This window comes from Sus scrofa, chromosome 1, assembly GCF_054392235.1.
Source record: "Sus scrofa isolate SSC_HxYL_T2T_F1_AM1 chromosome 1, Sscrofa_HxYL_maternal_Yorkshire_Landrace_v2.0, whole genome shotgun sequence".
In the NCBI taxonomy this organism is placed as follows: Eukaryota; Metazoa; Chordata; class Mammalia; order Artiodactyla; family Suidae; genus Sus; species Sus scrofa.
In genome coordinates, this window is record NC_139383.1 from 71176730 (window position 1) to 71201860 (window position 25131).

The following is a 25131-nucleotide window of genomic DNA, read 5'->3' on the forward strand; positions in this document are numbered from 1 at the left end:
AGCTATTACTTTACCTAGTATTCACACAGCTCAATGTTTTAATATCTTGGTACCACCATGGATAAATTTATAAGCAGCACAGTATAGCAGAACAGTCCCTCAGACATTTGGGGAACACCTCAACCATAATAATATTACAGCTATAGATAGTAATAACAACAATGCTGTCACCATTTCGGACCCGAAGATTATCTCCTGACTTGACAATGCATTCTGTCTCCAATGGATGAATACACCTCCAGTTCAGGACACTGATGCTATCAGATAACACTCTTTCCACTGAAACTCTAAAATCTAACCCTTATCTCTTAAGTCTGATAACATCCAGCCTCAATGTTTGTGCCAACTTTTTAAAAAAAGTTTCTACCTTAGTGTAGCATAGCTCCTTCCTATGAAAGACACAAAGTCACACAAAATGTTCCAAGACCATGTCCCATTTATAACTCATGCCCTTGAGAGGCAATACTGATGAAGAGAGACTGGGCTGTGGGTCAGAAAACAGGGATTCACAGTCTGGCTATAACATATACTCTATGAATATGAGAAGCTCTGTACCTTCTTTGGCCTAGTTTTCCTCATCTGTAAAATGGGAATAATAATGCTTACCTCAGGGTTCTGATACAAAGGTTTTAAAAGTTAATACACACGAAGCTCTTGGCAAATACTAAGTGTTTTAATAATAATTATCATCACTGCATAAATCAATGTCATGCCTACAACACTGCTCTTCTCAAACAATCCCACCACATGAACCACTCAACTCAGTGAAGCCAGAGTCTGAGACAGACTAGGAATCCTGACCTAATTTCTAATATAGGTACCACAATTAAAAACTTACTGGTAGCAGGCCTAAATGTGAAAGACAAAGGAATAAAGTTTTCGAAGAAAACACAGGAAAACACTGTTAACCTTGGAATAAGAAAAAAAATTCTTAGGACCCACAAAGCTCCATTCATTAAAAAGAAAAAGAGAGGAGAGAAAATAAGTGATAAACTGAACTATATTAAAACTAAACATTGGAGTTCCCGTCTTGGCTCAGTAGTTAATGAATCCAACTAGGAACGATGAGGTTGCAGGTTCGATCCCTGGCCTTGCTCAGTGGGTTAAGGATCCGGCGTTGCCGTGAGCTGTGGTGTAGGTTGCAGATGCAGCTCTGAGTTGCTGTGGCTCTGGTGTAGGTCAGCGGCTACAGCTCCGATTTGACCCCTAGCCTGAGAACTTCCATATGCTGCGGAAGCAGCCCAAGAAATGGCAAAAAGACCAAAAAAAAAAAAAAAAACCAAAAAACAAAAACAACTATACACTTTTAATAATTAAAAGACACCAGGGGAAGTTCCTCTGTGGCTCAGTGGGTTAAGGATCTGGCATTGCCACAGTTATGGCACAGGTCACAACTGTGGCACAGATTTGATCCTTGGCCTGGGAACTTACACATGCCACGGGCGCAGCAAAAAATAAATTAATAAATAAAAATGAAGACAAAAAAGCAGAATAGGAGAAGACTTTCACAATACATATATCTAACAAGAATGCCCATAAACAATACATTAAAACTCCCACTGATTGTTAAAAATAATAATAATAATAATAGAAAAATGGACAAATTACTTGAACATTTCGGTAACAGAGAATACAAATGGCCAATAAACATATAAAACATGCTCAATCTTACTTATCACCAGGGAAATGCAAGTTAAAATCATCAGGAAACATCACTACTACTTCATCAGAATGGAAAAAAATAAATAGAAAAATATCAAATACTGATTAGGATGCAGAATACCCAGAACTCTCATACATGCTAGCGTGTACACTAACATACTACTGTGGAAAACATTTTCTAGTACCTACTCTAACGGAATAAGTGCACACTCTGCATCCCAGCAATTCCACTCCAAGGAATTGCAAACATATGTTCTCCTAAAGACAAGTACTAGAGTGTTGGTAGCAACACTATTTCAAACAGCCAAAAACCAAAAAGTGCCCGCCAAATGTTCATCAAGACTGGAAAAGATGGGAATTTCTGGGGTGGCTCAGGGGGTTAAGAACCTAAGACAGTGTCCAAGAGGATTTGGGTTCAATCCCAGGTCTCGCTCAGTAGGTTAGGAAGCTGGCGTTGCCACAAACTGTGGCATGGGTAGGAGATGAGGCTCAGACCTGGAGTTGCTGTAGCTGTGGTGTAGGCCAGCAGGTGCAGCTCTGATTAGACCCCTAGCCCGGGAACTTCCATATGCCTTGCGTGTGGCCCTAAAGAGAAAAAAAATGGATGACAAAAAAAAATTATATTAACACAGTGCAGTACTATAGAATATTACAACTGCATGCAACGATAAATAGGACTCTTACAAATAAAAAGATGTGCTGAAGAAGTCAAATGTATTTTAGGTGATTATTTCATTTACATCAAGTTCAAAAACAAGTAACCTATATTACCAGAAGTCCTGAGTGACAACCCCATGAAAGGTTGAGGGGTGAGAGTGAAGGGGGACATGAGCGGGATCTGGGGTGTTAGGATTTCTCAGTTTCTTGATCTGGGTGCTGTTTCAATGGGTGTATACAGTTTGTGAAAATACAGTAAGTTAGACATTTATAATGCATGTATTTTTTTACTATGTATATGGTAATTCAATAAAGTTTCAAAAACTTACTAGTATCAGTAAATTACGAAGCAAAGTTTTTGTCAATTATGTTTGCTGCTATTTTTTTTGATACAGAGGTCAAGAAAATAATGTAATTTTCTGTTTAAGTTCATAAGTACTCCTCCATTTTCAAATACTAAGAACAGTAACTTTTATGGTTATGCAAAAAACTAATGAGCCTATGCTAAATAAAATTATTCATCTTAAAATCTAAACACAATGAAAAACACTCAAAACTGACATTTAATGAAACTAAGTCAGAATGGACTTCAAAATTATTTAGCAAGTTTATCCATTACTATAATGACATATACTATGAGTGATAAGTTGAAAATACTGATATATGTAAAATCAACTGGTACATACCAGAGTACTTATTCATATATTAAAATAAAAGGCATGAGGGAAACTAATTTTATGAGACAGAATAAAAACCAAAGGATACTTTTTCCATTGACCTAAAATTAATTATTCCAAATTATAATTTTAAAAATAAGAAAACAGCTATATGCTATTTAAGATACTGTGTGCTTTTATTAAGGAGCTGGACAACTCAAATTAAAGAAAATAATTTGTTACCAAAAATAAAAGAGAAAAAAGGAAATGGGGAAAATGCAGACATAAATCATATAAAATTAGAAATCCTGTTAGATCATAGTAAAAGGCAGACAAATCAAAAAAGGAAAACAAAACATTAGGGACTAGAGGCTAGCAAAGACATAGGACTACACATAGGTTTAAAATGGAAAATTACAAAATTGTATGATGAAATAAGCTGGAGAAGATAACACAAATACAACAGGAAAACCTCTCAATCAATTTTTCTTTTCAGAAGTACAAAAAGTTAGTATCCTTTACCTAACAGGGTCAAATAAAAAAATATAAAATAATGTGAATACTGCTTTTGGGAAGATTGGCCTTCAACATCTCCCATGTTCAACACTTTGGAAATACATTCCATTTTGGTTTATCACCACCTCATTCCATTTCATAGGAAGAAGTTGCTACTCTGGTTATCAAGCTTGAGAGAAGCATAATCACATCTCTTACAACAGCTCTCTCCACATGAACATTACGTTTAATGTCTCATACATCATTCCATTCATCATGGTGCTCCAAAATTATTTCTAAATTACATCAACTGAGTTTGGTGCTGCTGTGTTACGTAACAACAAAAGAACAGATGTTTTTCCTTACCAATTCATATTCATCAAAAAGCTGTATGAGGGAAGGTGGAATGAACATATGAAAGCCCTGTAAAAAAGCATTGATCTGAGGCTGGATGGCTCTGGTCATTCGAAGTTCAGTGACAAGCTGGACATACTCCGCCTAGTAAAAAAAAAAAAAATTTTTTTATGATGTCTTTTTAATTTCACATACTGAAGATATGGTTTATTTGATCATTTCTCATTTAAGGGGCAAAGTTTAGAATTAATTTGGCACCAATATTCATACATTTCAGAAAACCAGTAATCTACCATTTACTAAGCTGCTTCGGCCAAAATCCTTAGAATCACTCCTCCAGGGTTCTCTCTCATTCTCTATCAGATCTACCTCCAAAAATGTTCTCAATCAGACCTTACCCCACCACCTCCATCTGTCACACTTTAATTCAAGCTCTCACCTTGATCACTACAACATCTGGTGTCACTGCTGCCATGTTTGCCTCAGTACTGCTGCTCCTCCACACCAGAGTGAATTTTTAAAAATATACATGTATTTTCTAATATATAATGCAGATCACATAACCCTCCTTCTCAAAACCCTACCATGATTTTTTATGATACATGGGATAAAGCCCAAATTCTTTTCCTAGTCCATAAGGCCCTACCTGACCCAGCCCCTGCCTTGCTCTCTCATCTCATTTCCCTCCACTCTCCCCTTTGCTCCCTCACTCTACTCCCCAAACACAAGTCTGCTTAGGGCTGTCTGCATACATCCTGGTACCTCTGACTGAAATGTCTCACTGGACTGCAATCTCTCTGCAAGCAGGGGCTCTGTTTTGTTTACCAGTATATATTCTCGGCTCTTAAAAAAAATTCTGTCACTTTCTAAGTGTCCAACAAATACATGATGAATGCATATATTCAACAAATTCATTTAAAACACAATTAGAACATGATAAAACGGCTCATTTAAGTGCGGCCTATTTGATTCTGAGTTAAGGTAATAAGCTATTTTCACACAATTTACTTTAAAATACACACTATCGAAGTTCCCGTCGTGGCTCAGCGGAAACGTATCTCATCAGGAACCATTAGGACGCAGGTTCGATCCTTGGCCTCACTCAGTGGGTTAAAGGATCTGGCGTTGCTGTGAGCTGTGGTGTAGGTCACAGACACAGCCTGGATCTGGCAATCCTGTGGCTGTGGTGTAGGCCTGCAGCTATATCTCTGATTCGATCCCTAGCCTGGAAAACTCCATATACCATGGTGTGGCCCTAAAAAAGACAAAAAATAAAAATAAAATACACATTATCATCAAAGTAGTGTCACTTAAATTTAACTAGTAGTAAGAAGTGTATTTTGGCTCAGGCCAGAATGAATGATCATATCTATGAAACTCTATAAATTGTTATTCTTCATATATTTTAAATTATATCTAAGTTAAAGTAATATGCTGTACATCGGTCTCCCCTCCTGGGAACGAATGCTCTAAACACAGAGTGAGTAAGCCATTTTAGGCACCTTCATTTTATTTTATTTATATTTTTAAGCACTAATATGATACTCTGTTCCCCTCTCCCCTCCCCCCCGTTAAAAAAAAAAAAAAACCACAGGCACTGAGCCAGCAAGTTCTATATGACTTTGGCTATGAATTCTCCATACATCTTGGTGCTACAGAATGTCACAATGGATTGCTCACAGCTCCCCGCAAACCCCACATGGCTCCCTGTGCAATCTGGCACATGGAAATCTCCATCTCTGCTATTCAATGTACTCCCACCCCAAATCCCACTTCCAACCACTCAAAGGTTTTTCTCCACTATACAGGAATTAATCAGTTTCTGCAAGTTATATCCAGCTAGCTACTAGAGAGAGAAAAACAGAAATGTGCGCCAAGCAAACAGAAACACAAACTAAATTTTCAGGATCCAACCTAAGAAATTATATATATAAAACACACTGTCAAGTGATAATCAGAAATGATTTCAGTATTAACACATGATCATCTTTTAACTGAAGCCTGCTCTAACTAAAACTGCTTAATGAACAGATTAAAATTTCTCTGCTCAATTCATTCATTAATTACAGATTTTTCCCCCCAAGAGTTTTGCTCTCATAAATCTTTTTTTTTATTTTTTTGCCATGCCTACAGCATGTGGATGTTCTTGGGCTAGGGATCAAACCCATGCCACAACAGCAATGTGAACCACTGCAGTGACAATGCCAGATCCTAAACTCGCTGAGCCACAAGGGGATTCCTGGTCTTATAATCTTAAGATACTATTCAATACTCATTGTTAAAGACATCAAATTATGAAGCATCAACTACTCAAGTACACTTTACCTAGTTTAATTTGCCAACGCATTACATATTTATCTGAATAGTACACGTTCTCTTTTCTACCAATTCCTATTATTTCCTCCTATGTTCTATGTTTAAAAATTAATTTTCAAAAGTACACTAATGTTCCCTCTACTATTAATAATCCCCCATGTTTATTTCCACAATTATTGGATATAGATTTGTAAAAATAAGCTCCTTCAGAGACGTCTCCATATTAAGGAGACATCTTTAACTTAAATGTGGATGAATATTGGTCTAAATTATATCTCAGTAAAATAATAAAATCCTAACCATCACAAATTCCCCTGAGTGGTTTAGTAAGAGTTTTCCAGGTAGTTGAAAGATAACTGTGTTTAACAACAACAACAACAAAAAATTTAAATCCAGATGCTGGAGTTCCCATTGTGGCGCAGCGGAAACAAATCCAACTAGGAAAACATGAGATTGTGGGTTCAATCCCTGGCCTCGCTCAGTGGGTTAAGGATCTGGCGTTGCCATGAGCTGTGGTGTAGGTCACAGAAGCCACTCGGATCTGGCGTTGCTGTGGCTCTGGCATAGGCCAGCAGCTACAGCTCCGATTAGACCCCTAGCCTGGGAACCTCCACACGCCATGAGTGAGTCTCTAAAAAAGGACAAAAAACAAAGAAAATTATAATAATAAATAAATAAATAAATAAATACAGATGCTTCTAAAATGTTTCCCTACCCCATTAAAGAGGACATCCTCAAAGAGAGTAACACACATAAACATGTTCTTGGCAATACAATCAATACTATGAACAAGGTTTTGACTGTTCCTACTGTGCAGAAATACATTGGCTGCATTCCCACCACCTACAAAGGCATCCAGGTGACTCATCCTACTCTTACATCCCTGGGTAACTACATCTATTACCTTAAATGCTTTAAGGAAACAGTCAACATGTAAATGACAATCAGTCCACAAACCATTGGCATAAAAAGTTGCTCAAATAGACAAAGTATAAATGAAGGCTAAAATCTCATTTTATTTAAGGTATTTAAAAAGAGATGATATAACTTGAGGGTAAGGGATCTTTATCCCCAACAGACGGCACATTGTAGGAGTTGTATTTGTTCCCACTTGATTTGCTGTTAATTCTTTGAGGGCATAAAATAATACCAGATGCCACAGAATTAAACTGAAGAATTAATGATATTAAAGACTCTGAGTCAGTTACTTGCTCTGGTGAAGTAGTTATGTTTATAGTAAGTTTTCATCTCAGAAAGCCTCAGCATATTTATTTTCAACAATAAAAAAAGAAACTTAGTTTTTTCTACTTCAACATCTGAGCCTCATAACTGATATATATACCAAAAATATCTTCGAAGGGAAAATATAAAAACACTAAGATTGAGATTCAACTTTCAGACATTATGTTCCAGTTAAATTACATGTCTAGTTACAGAAACATTTTGTGTTAATAATCTTCTGGTCTTCTGAATGTGTGGAATGAATAACATCACCCCTTGAAAGTCTTCCTTAAAATTTTAACTTCTCTTCAGCCTTTGAACCTATGTCTTCTTATAAGGAGTGGTGGTTAACGCTTGAAAACTGATACCTTTTTCTGAAGCTACTTTTCTTCTTGAATTTTTTTTATTATTTCTTGAAAAATATGTATATAAACCATTTTTATTTAAATAATAACTTCCAATAGTGAAAACAAGATGCTCGTATTCCCCCTAAGTAAAATGACAAACTTGTACATATTTGTAAAACTGTTTGAAAGTTATTTCTACTTTTAAATTAACACTTTAAATGGCATTATGACTGGCATAATTCAATTCACTGTTTGAATATAAATTCTCTAGTAATCAAAGCTTATTTAAGAGTTCTTTGTGAAAATTTCTTCACGAAAACTCAAAGGATACCAGGTTTCTTCTGTAGGAAAAAGTAGATGTAAAAAAATGGAGATCAACTTTTTTACAATGTAACGTTTTTCAGTAATTTATTCTTTACCAGTATATTCTTATTTTTAAGGTCATAAATTAGTTTCAAAGACTGATAATCTGGTAAAAACCCTATTATTTTAGTTTCTTTGGAACAAAGTCAGTCATTGAAAACAGTGAATCTTGAGGTTACCATTACATAGATTTGGTAATTTTTAAAGTGAATTTTTAGAATATACCAACTAAAATACAAAGAAAAAATATGTTCTCCATGTTGACAAGAAGATACTAAAGACAATTTGAAGCCTAACCTAATAATACACACAAACATTCAATATGAAGAACTTCAGACCTAAATTTTAAGTTTTCAGAATAGAAAAAGATCTCTCATAGTAATTTTCTGAAGATGTACATAATAAATCCACTTTAGGTCAATAATCTATATAGGCAAGTTTGTATTTTGTGCCTGTATGCACATCAAATGTGTTTGTACGTGAAATAAATCAAGCGAAACTAGCAATAAAATATAATGTATTAACTATACAGAAACGAAATGCAGAACATACCATTTTTTTTTTTTTTTTTTTTTTTTACTGAAGTATGGTTGATTTACAATGTTAAGTTTCAGGTATACAGCAAAGTATAAGTTTCACATATACATATGTGAAAATTTCAGATTCTTTCCATGATAAGTTATTACAAGATAATGAATACAGTTCCCTGTGCTATCCAGTAGGACCTTGCTGTTTATCTAGAACAGTGTATATATCTCTTAATCCAAAACTCCTAATTTATCCCTCCTTTCCCTTTCTCTTTGGTAACCATAAGTCTGGAAAACACTAAATTTGTATATGTTACCTTGTTCATATTCACTGCTGTAGTAAATGGGAGGCCCAGCAGTTATACAATTTGTATAATTGTATAATTTGTATAATTGTATAATCTGTATGATCTTGATTTGAACTGAGAGTTTACCAGTTACTAATTTTGAGCCCTTAGACAGTTATTTAACTTCTGAAGAAATACAGTGTGTAGTTACAAGCTCAGGTCTTAAATTTATAGGCTGCCTGGGTTCAAATCCACCACTAACTATTAAGCATGTGATTTGGAAGAAAGCTACTTAACCTTTTCATGCTTCAGCTTCTTCACCTGCAGCAAGCAGTATCTACACCTCACAGGATTATTTAAGTGTAAGTTAAAACACATAAAGCACTTTTAACCAGTACCTAGCATAAAATAAGTACCTAATAAATGTCAGATGCTTTTATTATTAAAGCTATTTCCATACTGAATAAACAGAAATAACTATCTCAAAAGGCTGTTATAACAGTGAGAAATGTACAAAGAACACAACTCAAATACATGAAATACACACAAAGCACTCAACAGGCAGTGGCTATTACCATCACTAGAAAATAGAACTGATATGATGAGGCTGATGACAAGGAAGATGACAGCACCACCCATCATTCTGGAAATATCCACCTAAGTGGCTCATCTTCATGTCCTTCTTTTTCATCTTTCCAAACAGCTAATCACCATGTTCTATAAATTCTCCATCCTCAAAACCTATCTCATGTTCTCCAATCCCTCATGCATGCTCCCCAGAATAATGCCACAATCATCTGTCAGTTGCCCTGGCTCCAATACTGCCCCATTTCAACCCAGTTTTCACACATTAAGTTGAGTTGGGTTTTTTCTTAAAAAACAGAAATTTGATCACATCACTGCCCTCCAGAGCATACGCAATCATCCCCAACCCATCGGAATAATTTTCAAATTCCTAACTGGGGATGCAAAGTCTTTTAGAATTTGGCTCCTGTCCACCCCCCCACCTCATCTTTTTCCACTCATTTTGCCACCTAAGATCTCCAACCTGATCTACCTATGGTTCCCCAAATGTACCATGCTCTGTCTTCTCTTGCCCTCTTGTAAGCCCAGAACAAATCCTTCTTCCTCTTCCTTACTCACATTCTGACCACTAATGCTTCTCCTCTATAATTCAACGTCTATGCCACCCTTCTCCATTCCCTGGTATCCTGTCCCATACAACCACATTTTTTCCCTCCCAGTCTAAATGAACTTTATGATTAGTATGATAAAAGTGCTGTTAACACTTAAAACCCACAAAACTTAATTCTTCAGTTCTAAGAGCTGGAACCAAAGGTAGAGCACAAATATGTCACTCCTAACTTAAGACTTTATGGTTCTACAATTTTATCCTTTGGTAAAGTATTTAAAAGTGAAAAGTGAACACAAAACTCAAAAAGCTGAAAATACCATTTAAATGTAAATGTTCATCCACTTTCCAAAGTTAGACCAAGGAGGTTTTTTTCTTATCTAGATTTTAAAACAAATCATTGACAGATACAAAATTAAACTTAAAAGAGCATTTTACTTCAAATGTGGAACCGATATATATTGTTCTGCCTGCATCACTTCTATTTATTAATGTACTACTTTTTAAACGAAAGTATTTTATCTATTTGGTTTCAGTCTGTTACTATCAACGCCTTTCAACATAACAGGAATAAATGACTCCCCCATGTGGAGATCAGCTTGCATAGACTTTTTCTTACTAACAAGTGTGGCAAGTCAGTTGAGCTTCAATATGTTTACAGATTCTGAAGTTGAACTCCAAATATGACAATTTTAACTTTATACCTAAGTAAAAGGCTGACCCTAGAGTTAACAGAAAAGTTCATGACAGGACTGTACATTAAAAAATAACAATAATCACTAAAGAACATGGTTTGAAAATTTTACTTGTAAATTGAAAATACTTTAACAATTCTAAATCAAGTGATCAATTTAAGACGTAGGTTATGTTTCTAAAGATTTTCAATTAAAAAAATCCAGTCACTTACTGAACAAATATTAAATGTTTAAGCATCAACAACTATACTCAACTGTCACTGATAATATCAGAAAATGAAGAGGCTCAATTTATTGTGAGAAATGCCTATATTAGAAAAACAAAAACTGAGAACTAACATATTAGTGATTGAGATCCTGCTTTTACCTCTATTACCAAAGCTAATCATTAAAAACTAAGTTAGCCTGTCATTAACAAGGCAATGTCAATAATATAGTTAAATAAAAATGTGTTAAACTTATAAACAAAAGTTTTAAGTGCTTTATAGCACTATTCCAGCCACAGGCTAGAGTCACGATAAAGGGTATACGCTCAATGTAAGTAAATTCTTATTTGTTGTTATTTATTAAATATCTTCCTTCTTTCTAGATTTCAATAAAAGATACAATTGCTAAAGAATAAAATACATACTTTAAAAATCTAAGCAAGAATCACATCATAGTGGGAGGGGGGCTATTAGGATATGCAAATATAAATCAGCTATCTATCATGCAATTGTTAGTGAGTCTCTTCATCTTGTCATATAAAATATATCTGAGAGGAGTGAGAAGTCTGCTCACCAGATAGTGTATTCACAGACAGGAATCATGCATAAGGTTCTCTCATGAAAAGCAATCATTTGCCCATAATGAAGACTCTACAACTTCATAACCCTTAACTGAGAGGAGGTCCCCAGTGTAAAATAAAATAATGAATGTATTATGAGGTGGATAATCTAATAATTAAAAGATTTTTTAAAATATTTTCATTCACTGGCAAGCTCTCATATAGATTTAAAAAATTAAGCATCTTATTACTTTAATCTTCTAGAGCTTAATATGATATTACATTAAAAATCAAGTAAGATCTTCCTCAACATGATTAATTTAGGTATCAGGATGAAGAACATTAGACTCGAAACTAGGAGACCTGGGTTTTGGCCTTAGCTTTACCAGTTACTATTCAGGCTTTAGCATCCTCAGGTGTAAAATAAGAGAGCAGACTAAAAAATTTCTAAGTATAAGTGCACAAGAACTTGGCTCTAATTTTATTTTCAAAAACTAAATTTCATTTTTTAAAATACATACAGTATCTAAATTTAAAAGGTAAAATTATATAGTTTAATTTAGAGCTTCATTTCCATATAAATGTGAAACTAAGAATCTATTTTTATGGAAAACTATCTAGCAATAACTCACTTTTGTGTTTTTCAGTTTACAAAATGTTGGTAACAATTCTGTATGGAAGGTATTATTAACCCAATTACACAAAATAGAAAACTGAGGCTCAAAGAGTTTAAAAACATGGCCAAGTCTCTTGGCCATAAAAAATTTTTTTTAAAAACTATATTTTACTAAATCTCTAGTCTACAAAATGATTTAATGGACATTATTTTTGACAGATAGCTGATCCTAAAACTGTCTTGGAATTATAATCCAACTAAAAGAAAGGAAAAAGAGTCTGGTCCTATTTAAACAGAAAATGCCACTGGTAAGTGATGGAACTGGAATTCCTAAAACTAGATTTTCTGACTCCCAATTTCCTACATAATATAACAAAACATAAAATTGTATTAAAGTAATACAACTTTAAACAGTATAATTTAAAGCATCTACCTAATTTTCTTAAAAAAACATACAAACAAGAAATATAATAATAAATAAAAATAACTAAGTTATAAAGTTAAAAAAAATCAAGTTCAGAGGTCTAAAAGAATTTATTGGATCCCAAAAGTGTGTTCCAGGTTTAAACCTTGGGATTTCTTCTCTCTCAGAACTCTTAATATCGTACACTAAAAACATGAAATAGTGATTTAACCCAAATACGACACTACAGTAAGTTTATATTTCTAATTGAAATTATTTGATAGGCAGATGCCCATCTTACACCATCAACTGAACTGTGCTCTAGGCTGCTTCAGAACTACCTCAGAATATCTAACACAATATTGAAATGATCCTTTATAATTCAAAATTTAGTATCTGATGATTTAGTTATTTTAAATACTTTATCTGTTATAAATGTTATGAAACTCTAACAATGAAAGTGTTTCTAGCTAGTGCCAGGAAACTTTAGAGTAATTAGCAAACCATCAGGGCTAAGTTATAAACAATGGCTGAGGTAAAAATTGGAATACTTACTTTGTTATTTTGTGTAACAAGAATACTTCCACCCCCAGGTTTCAAAGGCACCTCTTCCATTGCTCCAAACACATCAGTCTCAACAGAAAAAGTCAGTTCTAGACCCAAATCACTAATATCATTATCTAAAATCCACTGCAAATTTTTGGCATACTCTGGATCAATGGATGCCACATCTTGGTAATTCACAGGAATACCTAAAAATACAAACATAACAGCAGTTATATTCTAAATGTTTCTGCCTTTCCTTGTCTGTTTAATGATGAAATACTGCCCTCTACAGATACTCTGTAAAACTGCAAAATATAATCCAATTCACAGCATGATTTAAATGAATGCTAATTCCTGAATTTGGAAGTCTGTAAATTTAAGCTTATGTTTCTAACACATTTTTTACAATGTAACCTTTCTTTAAAATAGCTATTCAGGAAATTATTGTAAATTTTTTAAAGTGTCAATTCTTTTAAGCATATTCGTATTAAAATGCATTTTTAGGATAAATATACAAATACTAAAATGGAAAAAAATTATCAAAAATGTAGGTTGTTTTCTTCTCTCCCTCAGGGCCCCAAAATACCTTACATACACAGTCAGTTTCTAATTGAAATGAAAATTATTCATCAAAAATGCCACCATTATCTACTTAGTTTTCCCTAAAGTCTTTAAGAAAAATAATTTAAATAAATGCTTATGAAAATAACAGACCCATACCAAGAATGTGCTTGTAGAATGATCTCGTGAAGTAAATGTTAACCAGCTGCCTATGGTTCAAAGCTAATCCCAAGATCTGTCCAGCAAACCGGAAATAGTTCAAATGATCAGGATTTACGTAGGAGTTGCTATTAGGTTGAAAAGTTGTTCCTATTAAAGACAAAATAATTTATTTTTAAAGACCATACAGAAGAGAGATCAATTCAATGTAGGTAAATTAGTTCACATACAAGTTCAGCAAAGCCAAGGTTACACTATGTATTAACTTTCACAAGAATGTCTTTTTGTGGAATATTTAATAGAGGAATTAGAAGTACTAAAGATAATCATTAATTCATACATACTTATCTGAGTAAGTCTTTGTACAAGGAGAAAATTTTAGAATGCTTTTCACTGAAGTATTTGGAAGAGGTGTCAAAGATCTTGGAAACACACACACACACGCACACACACGTTTTCCCAGGTAGTGTGGAAATAACTACTTAGGCTGTGAATTAGGGCAGACATTGTTCAATTCATCAATACATGCCCAGTGCAGCAGGTATTCACTACATTTTGCTCAAGGAATAAACATTACTAAAGAATAAGTAAAAATTCTTAATGTACTACTGTTTTCCTCATGACAAAAAATCAAGTTTTCATACTGAGGTATGAAAGTGAAAATGACATTGCAATAGTTACCAACTACTGCTAAATTCTAGTGCAATGGAGTGTACTTTCATTTACATGAAAAAAGTCTGAAAATTGGTAGTGGTAAACATACTTAATGGACCTGAACTGTACACTTTTAAATGGTTAAAATGGTAAATTTTATGTTATGTACATTTTACCACAACAAAAAAAAGGTCTCAAAGGAGTTCCTATCGTGGCTCAGTGGAAACGAACCTGACTAGCATCTATGAAGATGCGGGTTGGACTCTTGGCCTCACTCAGTGGATTAAGGATCCGGCATCGCCATGAGCTGTGGTGTACGTCACAAACACAGCTCGGATCTGGCATTGCTGTGGCTGTGGCATAGGCCAGCAGCTACATCTCCGATTGGACCCCTAGCCTGGGAACCTCCATATGCCTCAGGTGCAGCCCTAAAAAGACAAAAAATTTTTTAAAAGATCTCAAAAAAAATCTAGTACAATGGAAAAACATAATACCAAGATCTCAACTTTAAATAACTTTCCTTCCTTTTTTTTTTTAATGTGAAAACTAAGTCAGATTACATGTTCTCTCCTTCCACTCTAAAAAAGAAAATTACGGGCCAGTATCTTTGATGATTATAGATGCAAAAATTCTCAACAATTCTTAGCAAACCAAATCCAACAACATATAAAAAAGATCATACACCATAACCAAGTGTGATTCATCCCATCTTCATAAGGATGGTTCAACATATGCAAATCAATCGTCATACACCACAGTAACAAAAGAAAAGTCAAAAATCACATGATTATCTCAATAGATGCAGAAAAAGCATTTTATAAGATTCAACATCCATTCATGATAAAAACTCTTACCAAAGTGGGTAGAGAGGGAACATAATTTCAACACAATAAAAGCTATTTATGACAAAACCACAGCCAATATAATATTCAATGGTGAAAAGCTAAAAGCCTTCCCACTAACATCTAGAACAAGACAAGGATGCCCATTCTCACCACTCCTATTCAACATAGTATTGGAAGTCCTAGGCACAGCAATTAGACAAGAAAAAGAAATAAAAGATATCCAAGTGGGAAGGAAAGAGGTAAAACTGTCATTATACACAGATGACATGATACTATACATAGAAAACCCTAGAAGTTCCCACTGTGATGCAACGGGATGGGTGGGGTCTTGGAAGCACTGGTACGCAGGTTTGTTCCCTGGACTGCACAGTGGGTTAAGAATCCAGTGTTGTCGCAACTGTGTTTCCAATCTGATCCCTGGCCCAGGAACTCCACATGCTGTGGAGAGGGCCAAAAAGATAAAAGAAAGAAAATCCTAAAGATCTCACATAAGAACTACTAGAATTGATAAACAAATTCAGCAAGATAGCAAGATATAAGATTAACATTTAGAAACTGGTTGTATTTCTTTATTCTAACAATGAAACATTAGAAAGAGAGTGTAAAAAAAGATCACTTTTAAAATCACATTTAAAAAAAATGCTTAGGAAGAGTTCCCGTTGTGGCTCAGTGTGTCAAGGATCTATCTGACATTGTCTCTGTGAGGATGCAGGTTTGATCCATGGCCTTTCTCAGTGGGTTAAGAATCCAGCACTGCCTCAAGCTGTGGCATAGGTCACTGATGCAGCTCAGATCTGGCATTGCCGTGGCTGTGGTGTGTGGTATAGGCCTCAGCTGCAGCTCCAATTCAACCCCTTGCCTGGGAACTTCCATATGCCACAGGTGTGGCTGTGAGAAGAAAAAAACAAAAACCAATTTAGGAATAAACCTGACCAAAAAGGTGAAAGACCTACATGCTGAGAACTATAAAACATAAACAAAGGAAACTGAAGATGATTCAAAGAAATAAAGATATTCCATGCTCTTGGATTGGAAGAATTCATACTGTTAAGATGGCCATACTATCTAAAGCAATCTACAGATTTAATGTGATTCCCATCAAATTACCCATGACTTTTTTTCACAGACCTAGAACGAATAATCTAAAACTTTATCATAAAAGACCCAAAATTGCCAAAGTAATCCTTAGGAAAAAGAACAAAGCAGGAGACTTTAGACATTACAAAGCTCCCAGCCTTCAGATAATACCACAAAGCTACAGTAATCAAAACAGCATGGTTCTGGCTCAAAAACAGAAATATAGATCTATGAAACAGTATAAAGAGCACAGAAGTCAACTCACATATCTATGATCAAAGAATCTTCAACGACTGAGGCAAGAACATACAATGGAAAAAAGACAGTCTCTTCAGCTAAGTGTTATTGGGTAAGCTGGACAGACCACATGTAAATCAATGAAGCTAGAACAATATCTTGATACCATACACAAAAACGAACTCAAAATGGCTTAAAGACTAAAATATAATACATGACACCATAAAACTTCTAGGAGAGAACACAGGCAAAACATTCTCTGACATAAATTGTGCCAATATTTTCTTAGATTAGTCTCCCTAAGCAAAAGGAATAAAAGCAAAAATAAATGAGACCTAATCACCCCTACAAGCTTTTGTATAGTAAAAGAAACCATAAACAAAACAAAAAGACAACCTATAGACTGGGAGAAAATATTTGCAAATGATGTGAGCAACAAGAGCTTAGTTTCCAAAATATATAAACAGCTACACAACTCATTAACAAAAAAAAAAAAAAAAACCACCAATCAAAAAATGGGCAGAAGACCTAAACAGACATTTCTCTAAGAAAGACATACAGATGGCCAACAGGCACACGAAAAGATGCTTAAAGTTGCTCATTATTAGAGAAATGTAAATCAAAACAACGAGGTACCACCTCATACCAGTCAGAAGAGCCATCATTAAAAAATCTACAAATAACAAAATACTGGAGAGGGTATGGAGAAAAGGGACTTCTCCCACACTGTTGGTGGGAATGTAAACTGGTGAAGGCACTATGGAAAACAGTATGGAAGCTCCCCAAAAAACTAAGAATAGAGTTGTCATTTGATCTAGCAATCCCACTCCTGGGCATCTATCTGGGCAAAACTATAATTCAAAAGATATATGTACCCCTATGTAGCACTATTTACAATTGCCAAGACATGGAAGCAACCTAAATATCCACTGACAGATGAATGGATAAAGGGCAGGTGTGTGTGTGTGTAAGCAATGGAATGCTGCTCAAACAGCAACATGAATGGATGTAGAGATTATCATACTAAGTGTAGTAAGTCAGAAAGAGAAAGACAAATACCCTATCACTTACGTCACTTACATGTGGAATCTAAAATATGACATAAATAAACTTGTCTACAAAATGGAAACTGACTCACAGACATAGAGAACAGACTTATGGTTGCCAAAAGGGAGGGCGGTTTGGGGAAGGATGGATTGCAAGTTTGGGATTAACAGATGCAACTTTTATGTAATAGGGGATAAACAAAATCCTACTATATAGCATAGGGAACTATATTCAATAGAATGTGATAAACCATAATGGAAAAGAATATGAAAAAGAATGTATATATGTATAACTAAATCAATTTGCTCTATAGCAGAAATTAACACACTGTAAATCAACTATACTTCAATAAAATAAAAAAAGATTCTCTTACTCATTCAATAAATATTTATTGAGCTCATGCTATTTACTACTCTTTTAGGCAACAGGGCTAAAAGAATAACTGATAAATCTAATGAAACATCATTAAAAATAAATATAATGAAGGAAAAATGATAAAGCATTTGAAAGTAAAATGTCTGGTATTTAGCATACATAGTTTAACAATTCTTTTTGTGCTTTATGGATCTTCTGTTTACCAGTGCTGGCACTGGAATAAAGGACTGCGACCAGTAAGTTTACTTAGATATAAGGTACATTTGGAAGCTTATGGCTGAATAAATTAAAAGGGCCACATGAAGAGAATCATTCACTGCTCAGTACCTTTGGAGAATCATTCCTAGTCACGCTGTAAGTCAACCCAAAGTTTTATGAGATGAAGAAAGACTTCAAAGGCAAACAACTGTAATTCCAAAAATATAATATTCTGAATAATCACAAATATTTTTACCTATAAAATAGTGAATGCTTAGGGTTACTGATGAACCAGCAAAGACTTCTTATGATTCAACTTTTTCTCCCCTAGGTCTATTATCATTCTTTCTCTAAGTACTTTCTGGGAAATCTGGGTTATTAAAAAGGATAGATATAGAGAAATAAAAAGAAAAAACAAACAAACAGGGAAAGGTCTTCAAGAAATGAATAAATTTTTTAACTTGAAAATGAAATAATATAAAGTTTATGGCCATGTTTTAAGTTAAAATAAAGATGTGACACTCAGCTATTTTCATCACCTCAGAAAAACGCCATTGCATAAGAATGTATCATTTTCATAGAATAATAATAATTATAGCATCTCATATTATTTCTGAGTACTATGTGCAAAGCAGTGAGTTAAGCATTTTTACACATCAGCTAACTGACTTCCCACTACATTTCACAACAAAGGTTATTACCATTTTCAAATGAGGAAATCAAGATCCAGAAAGGTTACATTTTCTGGCCTGAGGTCATAGCAAAAAGAGGAACAAAGCCAGGGTTTAGATTCAGTGGAATGCGGTAAAGGCCAAACTCTTAGCCCCTCTACCCCATTACTATTGCTCTGTAGTAAGCGTCTTAATTTAATTAGAAAGCAAGTTTTAAATAAATTATTATAGACATTAGGTCTATCCAAACATTCCCCACATTTAAGAATTCTCAATTCCTAAATTAATTTTATTCTTGTCAACTAAACATAAGAACAAGGAAATATTTCATCTATACTTTAATTTATTAATAGTATGACCCACCCAAAGAGAAGAATTACATGGCTTACAAAAAGGATGAATCACACAATCTTTATGATCTATGTGCTTCAGCACATGATCTGCTGTAAGTCTGTAAAATGCACAAGTACTTCACCAAATGATTCCACACCAAATCTGTTTCAGGTATAAAACTAAATAGGGGGAGTCCCCGTCGTGGCTCAGTGGTAAGAAACCTGACCAGTATCCATGAAGATGCAGGTTTGATCCCTGGCCTCGCTCAGTGGGTTAAGGAGCAGGCATTGGCGTGAGCTGTGGTGTAGGTCACAAACACAGCTCGGATCTGGCATTGCTATAGCTGTGGTGTAGGCTGGCAGCTACAGCTCAGATTCAACCCCTAGCCTGGGGAAATCCAGATCCTGCGGGTACAGCCCTAAAAAAAACAAACAAAACCAAAAAACCCCAACAAATAAATAGTCAGGCTCAGAATAAGGGACTTTAAAGAAGAGAAAGAACTCTAAAATACAGTGCTCTAAAGTAAAATATTGCTTCCAAGATTAGGCCTAAATAACTAAACACGCAGCCTCATCAAACTTGTCATGTCATAAAATCACAAAGACACCAAGTTCACCTCAGAGAAAATAATCAAAGATTAGAGAATTAAAGAAGGAAGTCCCATCTTCCTAAATAATTTCAAATACATCAGTGTGTCTGAGGATCCCATCACATAGGGGAATGCCTGCAGCTCCCTAGCATCACTGCAGCCTACCCCTACTTGCCTGTCTTAGAGTCATTCCTATTGAATGGAGATTTGCTGCAGCTTTGGTTAGATGCAATTCAGAAACTACAATTAATGAGATACCCTCTCCTCATACAAGAATTTAAACACTGGGAAAGAAAATTTTTTCAGGAAATAAAAACAACTGTGCAAAGTATTTAAAAACTGAAATCCCATTCCCACGTTCACTTGGATGTAAGTATTAAGTTAGAGCCTCTCAGGTATATCATACACAAATGAAGTGGTAACCATTTCCCTTTAGTCTACAATATCAGATTACAATTCCGTAGGTAGCAAACACCATTTCAATACAGAGGTTTTTTATCTGTATTACATGGTTAAATAAGAGCTAAGTTGCCAGGACTGAAAACAAAGTTACTACCTATAAACAGATTATAAATTAAGATTTAATACCATGATTTCTAGGTTTTGTTTTTTATGACAAATAAATTTTGACTTGGAAACTCAAGGTTAGCAAATTTTAATTTTTTTCAAGATAGATTTTCTTTGAAGTTCATCCACTATTTTACAAAAGGAAATTTTAACTCAAGAAAAGTAGACTAAAGGGAAATCCTTAAACTGAATAAATTTAGTTTTATCTTATAAAGAACTGATGAAAACTTCCCTGGGGCCAGCACAAGTTCTTGAGACAAGCAGATGAGAACCAACTGTTTTAGAGAAGAGAATGCCAGAATGAGTCAGCTTCCACTCAATGATCCTATCACTCATTAACTGCTAACATTGACAGAAGCTCTGTATTGCTATTTCTCTTCTATGAAATAGGAACACCCCACCTATCTCAGGAATTAAAGAATAAAAAATACACCAAAGTAGTCTGAAAATGTGACAAGTCACAGAAAAAGTCATCTAGACTGTACAACTTACCATCAGCTGATTGGGTAAACAATGCATAATCGGGATTGACTATCTCATTAGATAGAATATCAAACCACTCACGCACAACACCTTGACCCTGAGTTTAAGAAAATAAAATTATGCATCAACAGAAATATACGGCAAAGATTTTTTTCTAGATAATAATAAAATTTCAATTATATTAAATTTCTATCACATTATCAATTAAATATTAAATTTTATTCAAAGGCATTTCAATCCTTTATATATAGTGATCTTGACACCACTTTATTTTTCTACCCACCATGCCTTCTTCTCCATGGAACCGTACAGCAATTCCTTGCTTTAGCTTTGCACAATTTGCTTTTGACACAACTTCACAGCTACTCCTAAAAATAGAATCTAAATATGTAGCATTGGTTAATTTTACATATTAAAATTTACAATAACTTGTATTTTGTGCCTCACGCACACATCACTCTATTTGTTAAACATACCTCTATGGACCAGCAGGATATCATTTTCATTCACTGGCCGGTGCACCATGTCTGAGTCTGGCTGTCCTGAATGCAAATGTTCATAGAACCACTCACAGCGATCTTTAAATGGCTAACACAACAAATAACAGTGAACTATGTTAGCAGTATTTCAGTCACCTAGCTATCAGGTTTACTTAGCTAAAATGCTAAATGCCCTTTCTACAAATAATCATTCTCAGACCTTTATTTATATATAGTAAGTAGTTTTACATAATGTTCTGACATTTCAACCACTATTCACAAAAAGGCAAATCTGAGTTGAAACACTCTACTTAGAAAGAATGGATTTTTTAAACTCCCTAAATTTTCAACAGAAAAAAACTTGACAAATTAAGAGAATTTAATTTCAGATATACAACTGAATACACTCTCAATTTCTTTTAAACCCAAAAAGACTTGTAAGACTGAATTTCCACATCCAGAAAAATTTATGTTGCATGTTCCATTTAATTTTCCATGAAAATAATCTTTTACACCTAGTTTTAATTTCTATTCTTTGAATATATGCAAGCAACTAGAAAGGAATTTGTCATCCTTTTTTCTTCCCTTCTTCCACTCTAAAAACTGAAGAATAAGATCTCATGAACACTAAAAAGTCTCTACCTTTCGTCCATTTGCCAGATATGCAAACTGCAAGTGATTTTTAATTTTTACTATCAGAAAATATTACTAAGTATCTAGTATGTGCCAATACTGCAGGTAACATAAGAGCTGTAAAAATTTCACTGATAAAATTATTCAATACAGTTAAAGAGATGAGACTAACAAAAACAATACGCACATGTATAATAACATCAAGTACTAAACAGTGAAGTTCAGACTAGAGTGTACTGAAAATCTCTAAAAATTTACAAACTGTACAGATAAGCAGAGTACAAAGGTTTCATGAGGTCCTGGTTTGAACCAGGACTTAAAGATGGATAGGACTTGTTAAAGCAGCAAAGAAAGAAAGCACACCAGGCTAAGGGAGACAAGGAAAAAGGCACAGATGGAGAAACTGTGTCCCTGGAAGATGGAGTGAAGGCGCCAGCATAACTCCACACATGAGGAAAGAAATGTTTGTGTAAGTAAATCAAACACATAATTACTGACTGTTCTAATCAAGTAAAAGATACAAGGTCTACTGAAGATATTTGGTCGGAGAAATAACATGGTAAATGCTAATTTACCATGGTAATTAAATGCAACTAGTACCAAGATAAATGGTAATCAAAATGTGGCCAGTACCAGGATAAAGTGAGACCATTTAGGTAGCAGCTGAAATAATAGGTACTGAGGAACAAGCACAGAATAATAAAGTAAATCTGCAAGACATTACTCCTTTGAATAAAGAAAAGAGAAGCTCTTGAGGGACAGAACTTAATAACAAAAAGAGCTTAGAGGTGGGGAAACTCTTCCCTCATAATCTACCCCCACACTCCTAGAAGGCACTGGTGAAAGATAATAAGTAAGGTTTCACATATTCCAAATTTAAAGTTAATTGAGATATAACTACTAGAACATGGGAATAAATACTGGAACATGCTACAGCTGAGACACTGTAAATAGGGTCGTGAACGAAGATGAAACTGGAGGCAAGGTAAGGTCCCTTGTTCAAGGGATTAAAGATACTGGGACAGACAAGCTTCAATCCCCCCCACCACTGGGCCATCATTATGCATGTGGACACCTGCACTGATCAGGCAACAAAACGCTCTCTTCTGATCAAAAATGTTGATAGCTAATGCAGATGCTTTTTGACTGACTCATTCAGGAAGGATGAGGGAAAAGGAAGTGAAAAGCAGTGACAGTATTAAAAATAGTAAACTTCCTTTCTCAAAACCTAAAGCTTCTTTCACCTATAATCTCATTTACCCTAAAATGGAGTGACCTGGCACAGGTTAAAAAACTGAACTTCAGAACCAGCCAATTTTTAAATTCTGGTTCTCCTACTTGGTAGCTGAATGACTTAAACAAGTTACTTAACCTCTTTGGCTTCAGCAAAAGTGTACCTATTTCACAAAATTGTGATGAAAATAAAATAATCTATGTAAAGCAAATGTATGGAAACTGACCTAAAGTTGGCCTTCAATAAATTTAAGTTATTATTACTACTTTCTCTTTTACATTATTATTAAACCAATGTCAAAGGAGACCTATGCATGTGTATGATTTTATAAGGACTGATTCTTAGATTTCTTGAATGTTTGAAAGGGTCAGTGTCCCTGCAGATATTTCAAAACACCTATAGCATTTATGCTATTATGGTTATGACTATTAACCAAACTACTGCCTCCAGACTACCCTACATTTTGAATAAATTATTCCCTAAAACCTAGCCAGGATCACGTCATTCAGTTATCAGTGACTCCTGATACCTAGCAAATGAAATTCTTCAATCTGGCAATCAAGCCTCAACAGACTTTAACCCCAAGCTACCTTTCCGGAATTGTATCTGATTCCTCACCTATACAAAACTTCTGCTTAGCCAACCATTATTTTTATACACTTTTCTATCTACATCTTCTGACCTGTATCTCAGCTAGAATGTTCATCATCCTCATTTACTATCAAACGTTTGCAAGTTTTTCCATGTCCAGATTAAAATCCACCTCTTTCATCTCCCTTACCTACAGGAGCCAAAAGCAAGCTCTTCCTCCCTTAAACTGCTAAAGAACCAGGTAATATTGTTATTACTATTTTATAGGTACATTTATTATCTCCCCTGCTAGACTGAATTAAGATTCTCTTGGAGAAAGAACATATGCTTTCTATCTCCAAAACAACTACCATTTGTTGAACAGACATACCAGTCACTATTTACAATTTATTCTTCAAAGAGAAGTTTTATGGGGCTGGTGTCATTATCTCTATTTTAAGATGAAAAATTCAAAGCTCAAGGATGTCAGAAATATGCTCAAAGTCACATAGCTGGTAAGTAGTAAAACATGCTTTTCCCTAGCATGTTTCACAAAACATGAGATATATGAAATGAACCCTGGTGGGTTAAAGCTCTCCAGTCAAATAAGTTTGGAGGATTAACAATGTTAAGTCACCGTTTTTACCAAAGGGCTTCTCAGAGCCTTTAGCAAGCTACTGATATGCTTTATAAATCTTCAACAGGGCATATGTTATATTTCCTAATGTAGTGGGGGTTAAAATTCCCAAGGACCAACATGCTGCCTTTGTTACAGTAGTCATTCAACACACATTTCTTCTTTCCCCTTTTTTTTTTTTTTTTTTGGCTGTACCCTTGGATGTGGAAGTTCTCAGGTCAGGGATTAAACTCCTGTCACTGCAGTAACGGGAGCCACTGAAGTGACAATGCTGAATATGCTGAGCTACAAGGGAACTCTATCGATACACATTTCTTAAAGTCACTCCTCACACTAAAGTAACTCCATATACTAAAATAAAGAATAAGGTAATGTCACTCCTCTTACAGCAGGTGGTCTCAAGTATAATTATTACTTCACTAAAAAGTATTCAAATTGAAAACAATTTTCATTAGACAGACTATAAACAAAGTTAAGAGAAACTTCTACCTGTGCTTTTATGATATGCATAAATCTTGACATCAATTCAGGACATTCAAGGAGGAAGTGAAAGTGGTCAAATATAATCTTGGGATTTCTAAAAGAAAAACATATTCTGTTTATACGGACAAGAAAGATGAGCAGCATTATGTGACATCAAATTTAAGATATACAGATACCAAAACAGAAAAAAAAATACATATTAATCCACATCTACAATACTTTCACTTGTCATTGAGCATCTTTTGAATAGTAACAG

At 34.7% G+C, this 25131-nt stretch overlaps 1 protein-coding gene across 9 annotated transcripts in view; it reads right to left on the reverse strand.

The window, feature by feature from the left end:
- HACE1 (HECT domain and ankyrin repeat containing E3 ubiquitin protein ligase 1) overlaps nt 1-25131 on the reverse strand; it is a 110951-nt gene that overhangs the window by 13002 nt on the left and 72818 nt on the right. For 6 of the 9 annotated variants that reach the window (NM_001195340.1, XM_084960113.1, XM_021096191.2 and 3 more), the window contains 7 exon segments: nt 3837-3968; nt 13053-13249; nt 13764-13913; nt 20849-20936; nt 21123-21220; nt 21316-21427; nt 24882-24969. In NM_001195340.1, coding sequence (NP_001182269.1) covers nt 3837-3968; nt 13053-13249; nt 13764-13913; nt 20849-20936; nt 21123-21220; nt 21316-21427; nt 24882-24969 — 865 coding nt within the window. 9 annotated transcript variants of the gene reach the window in all.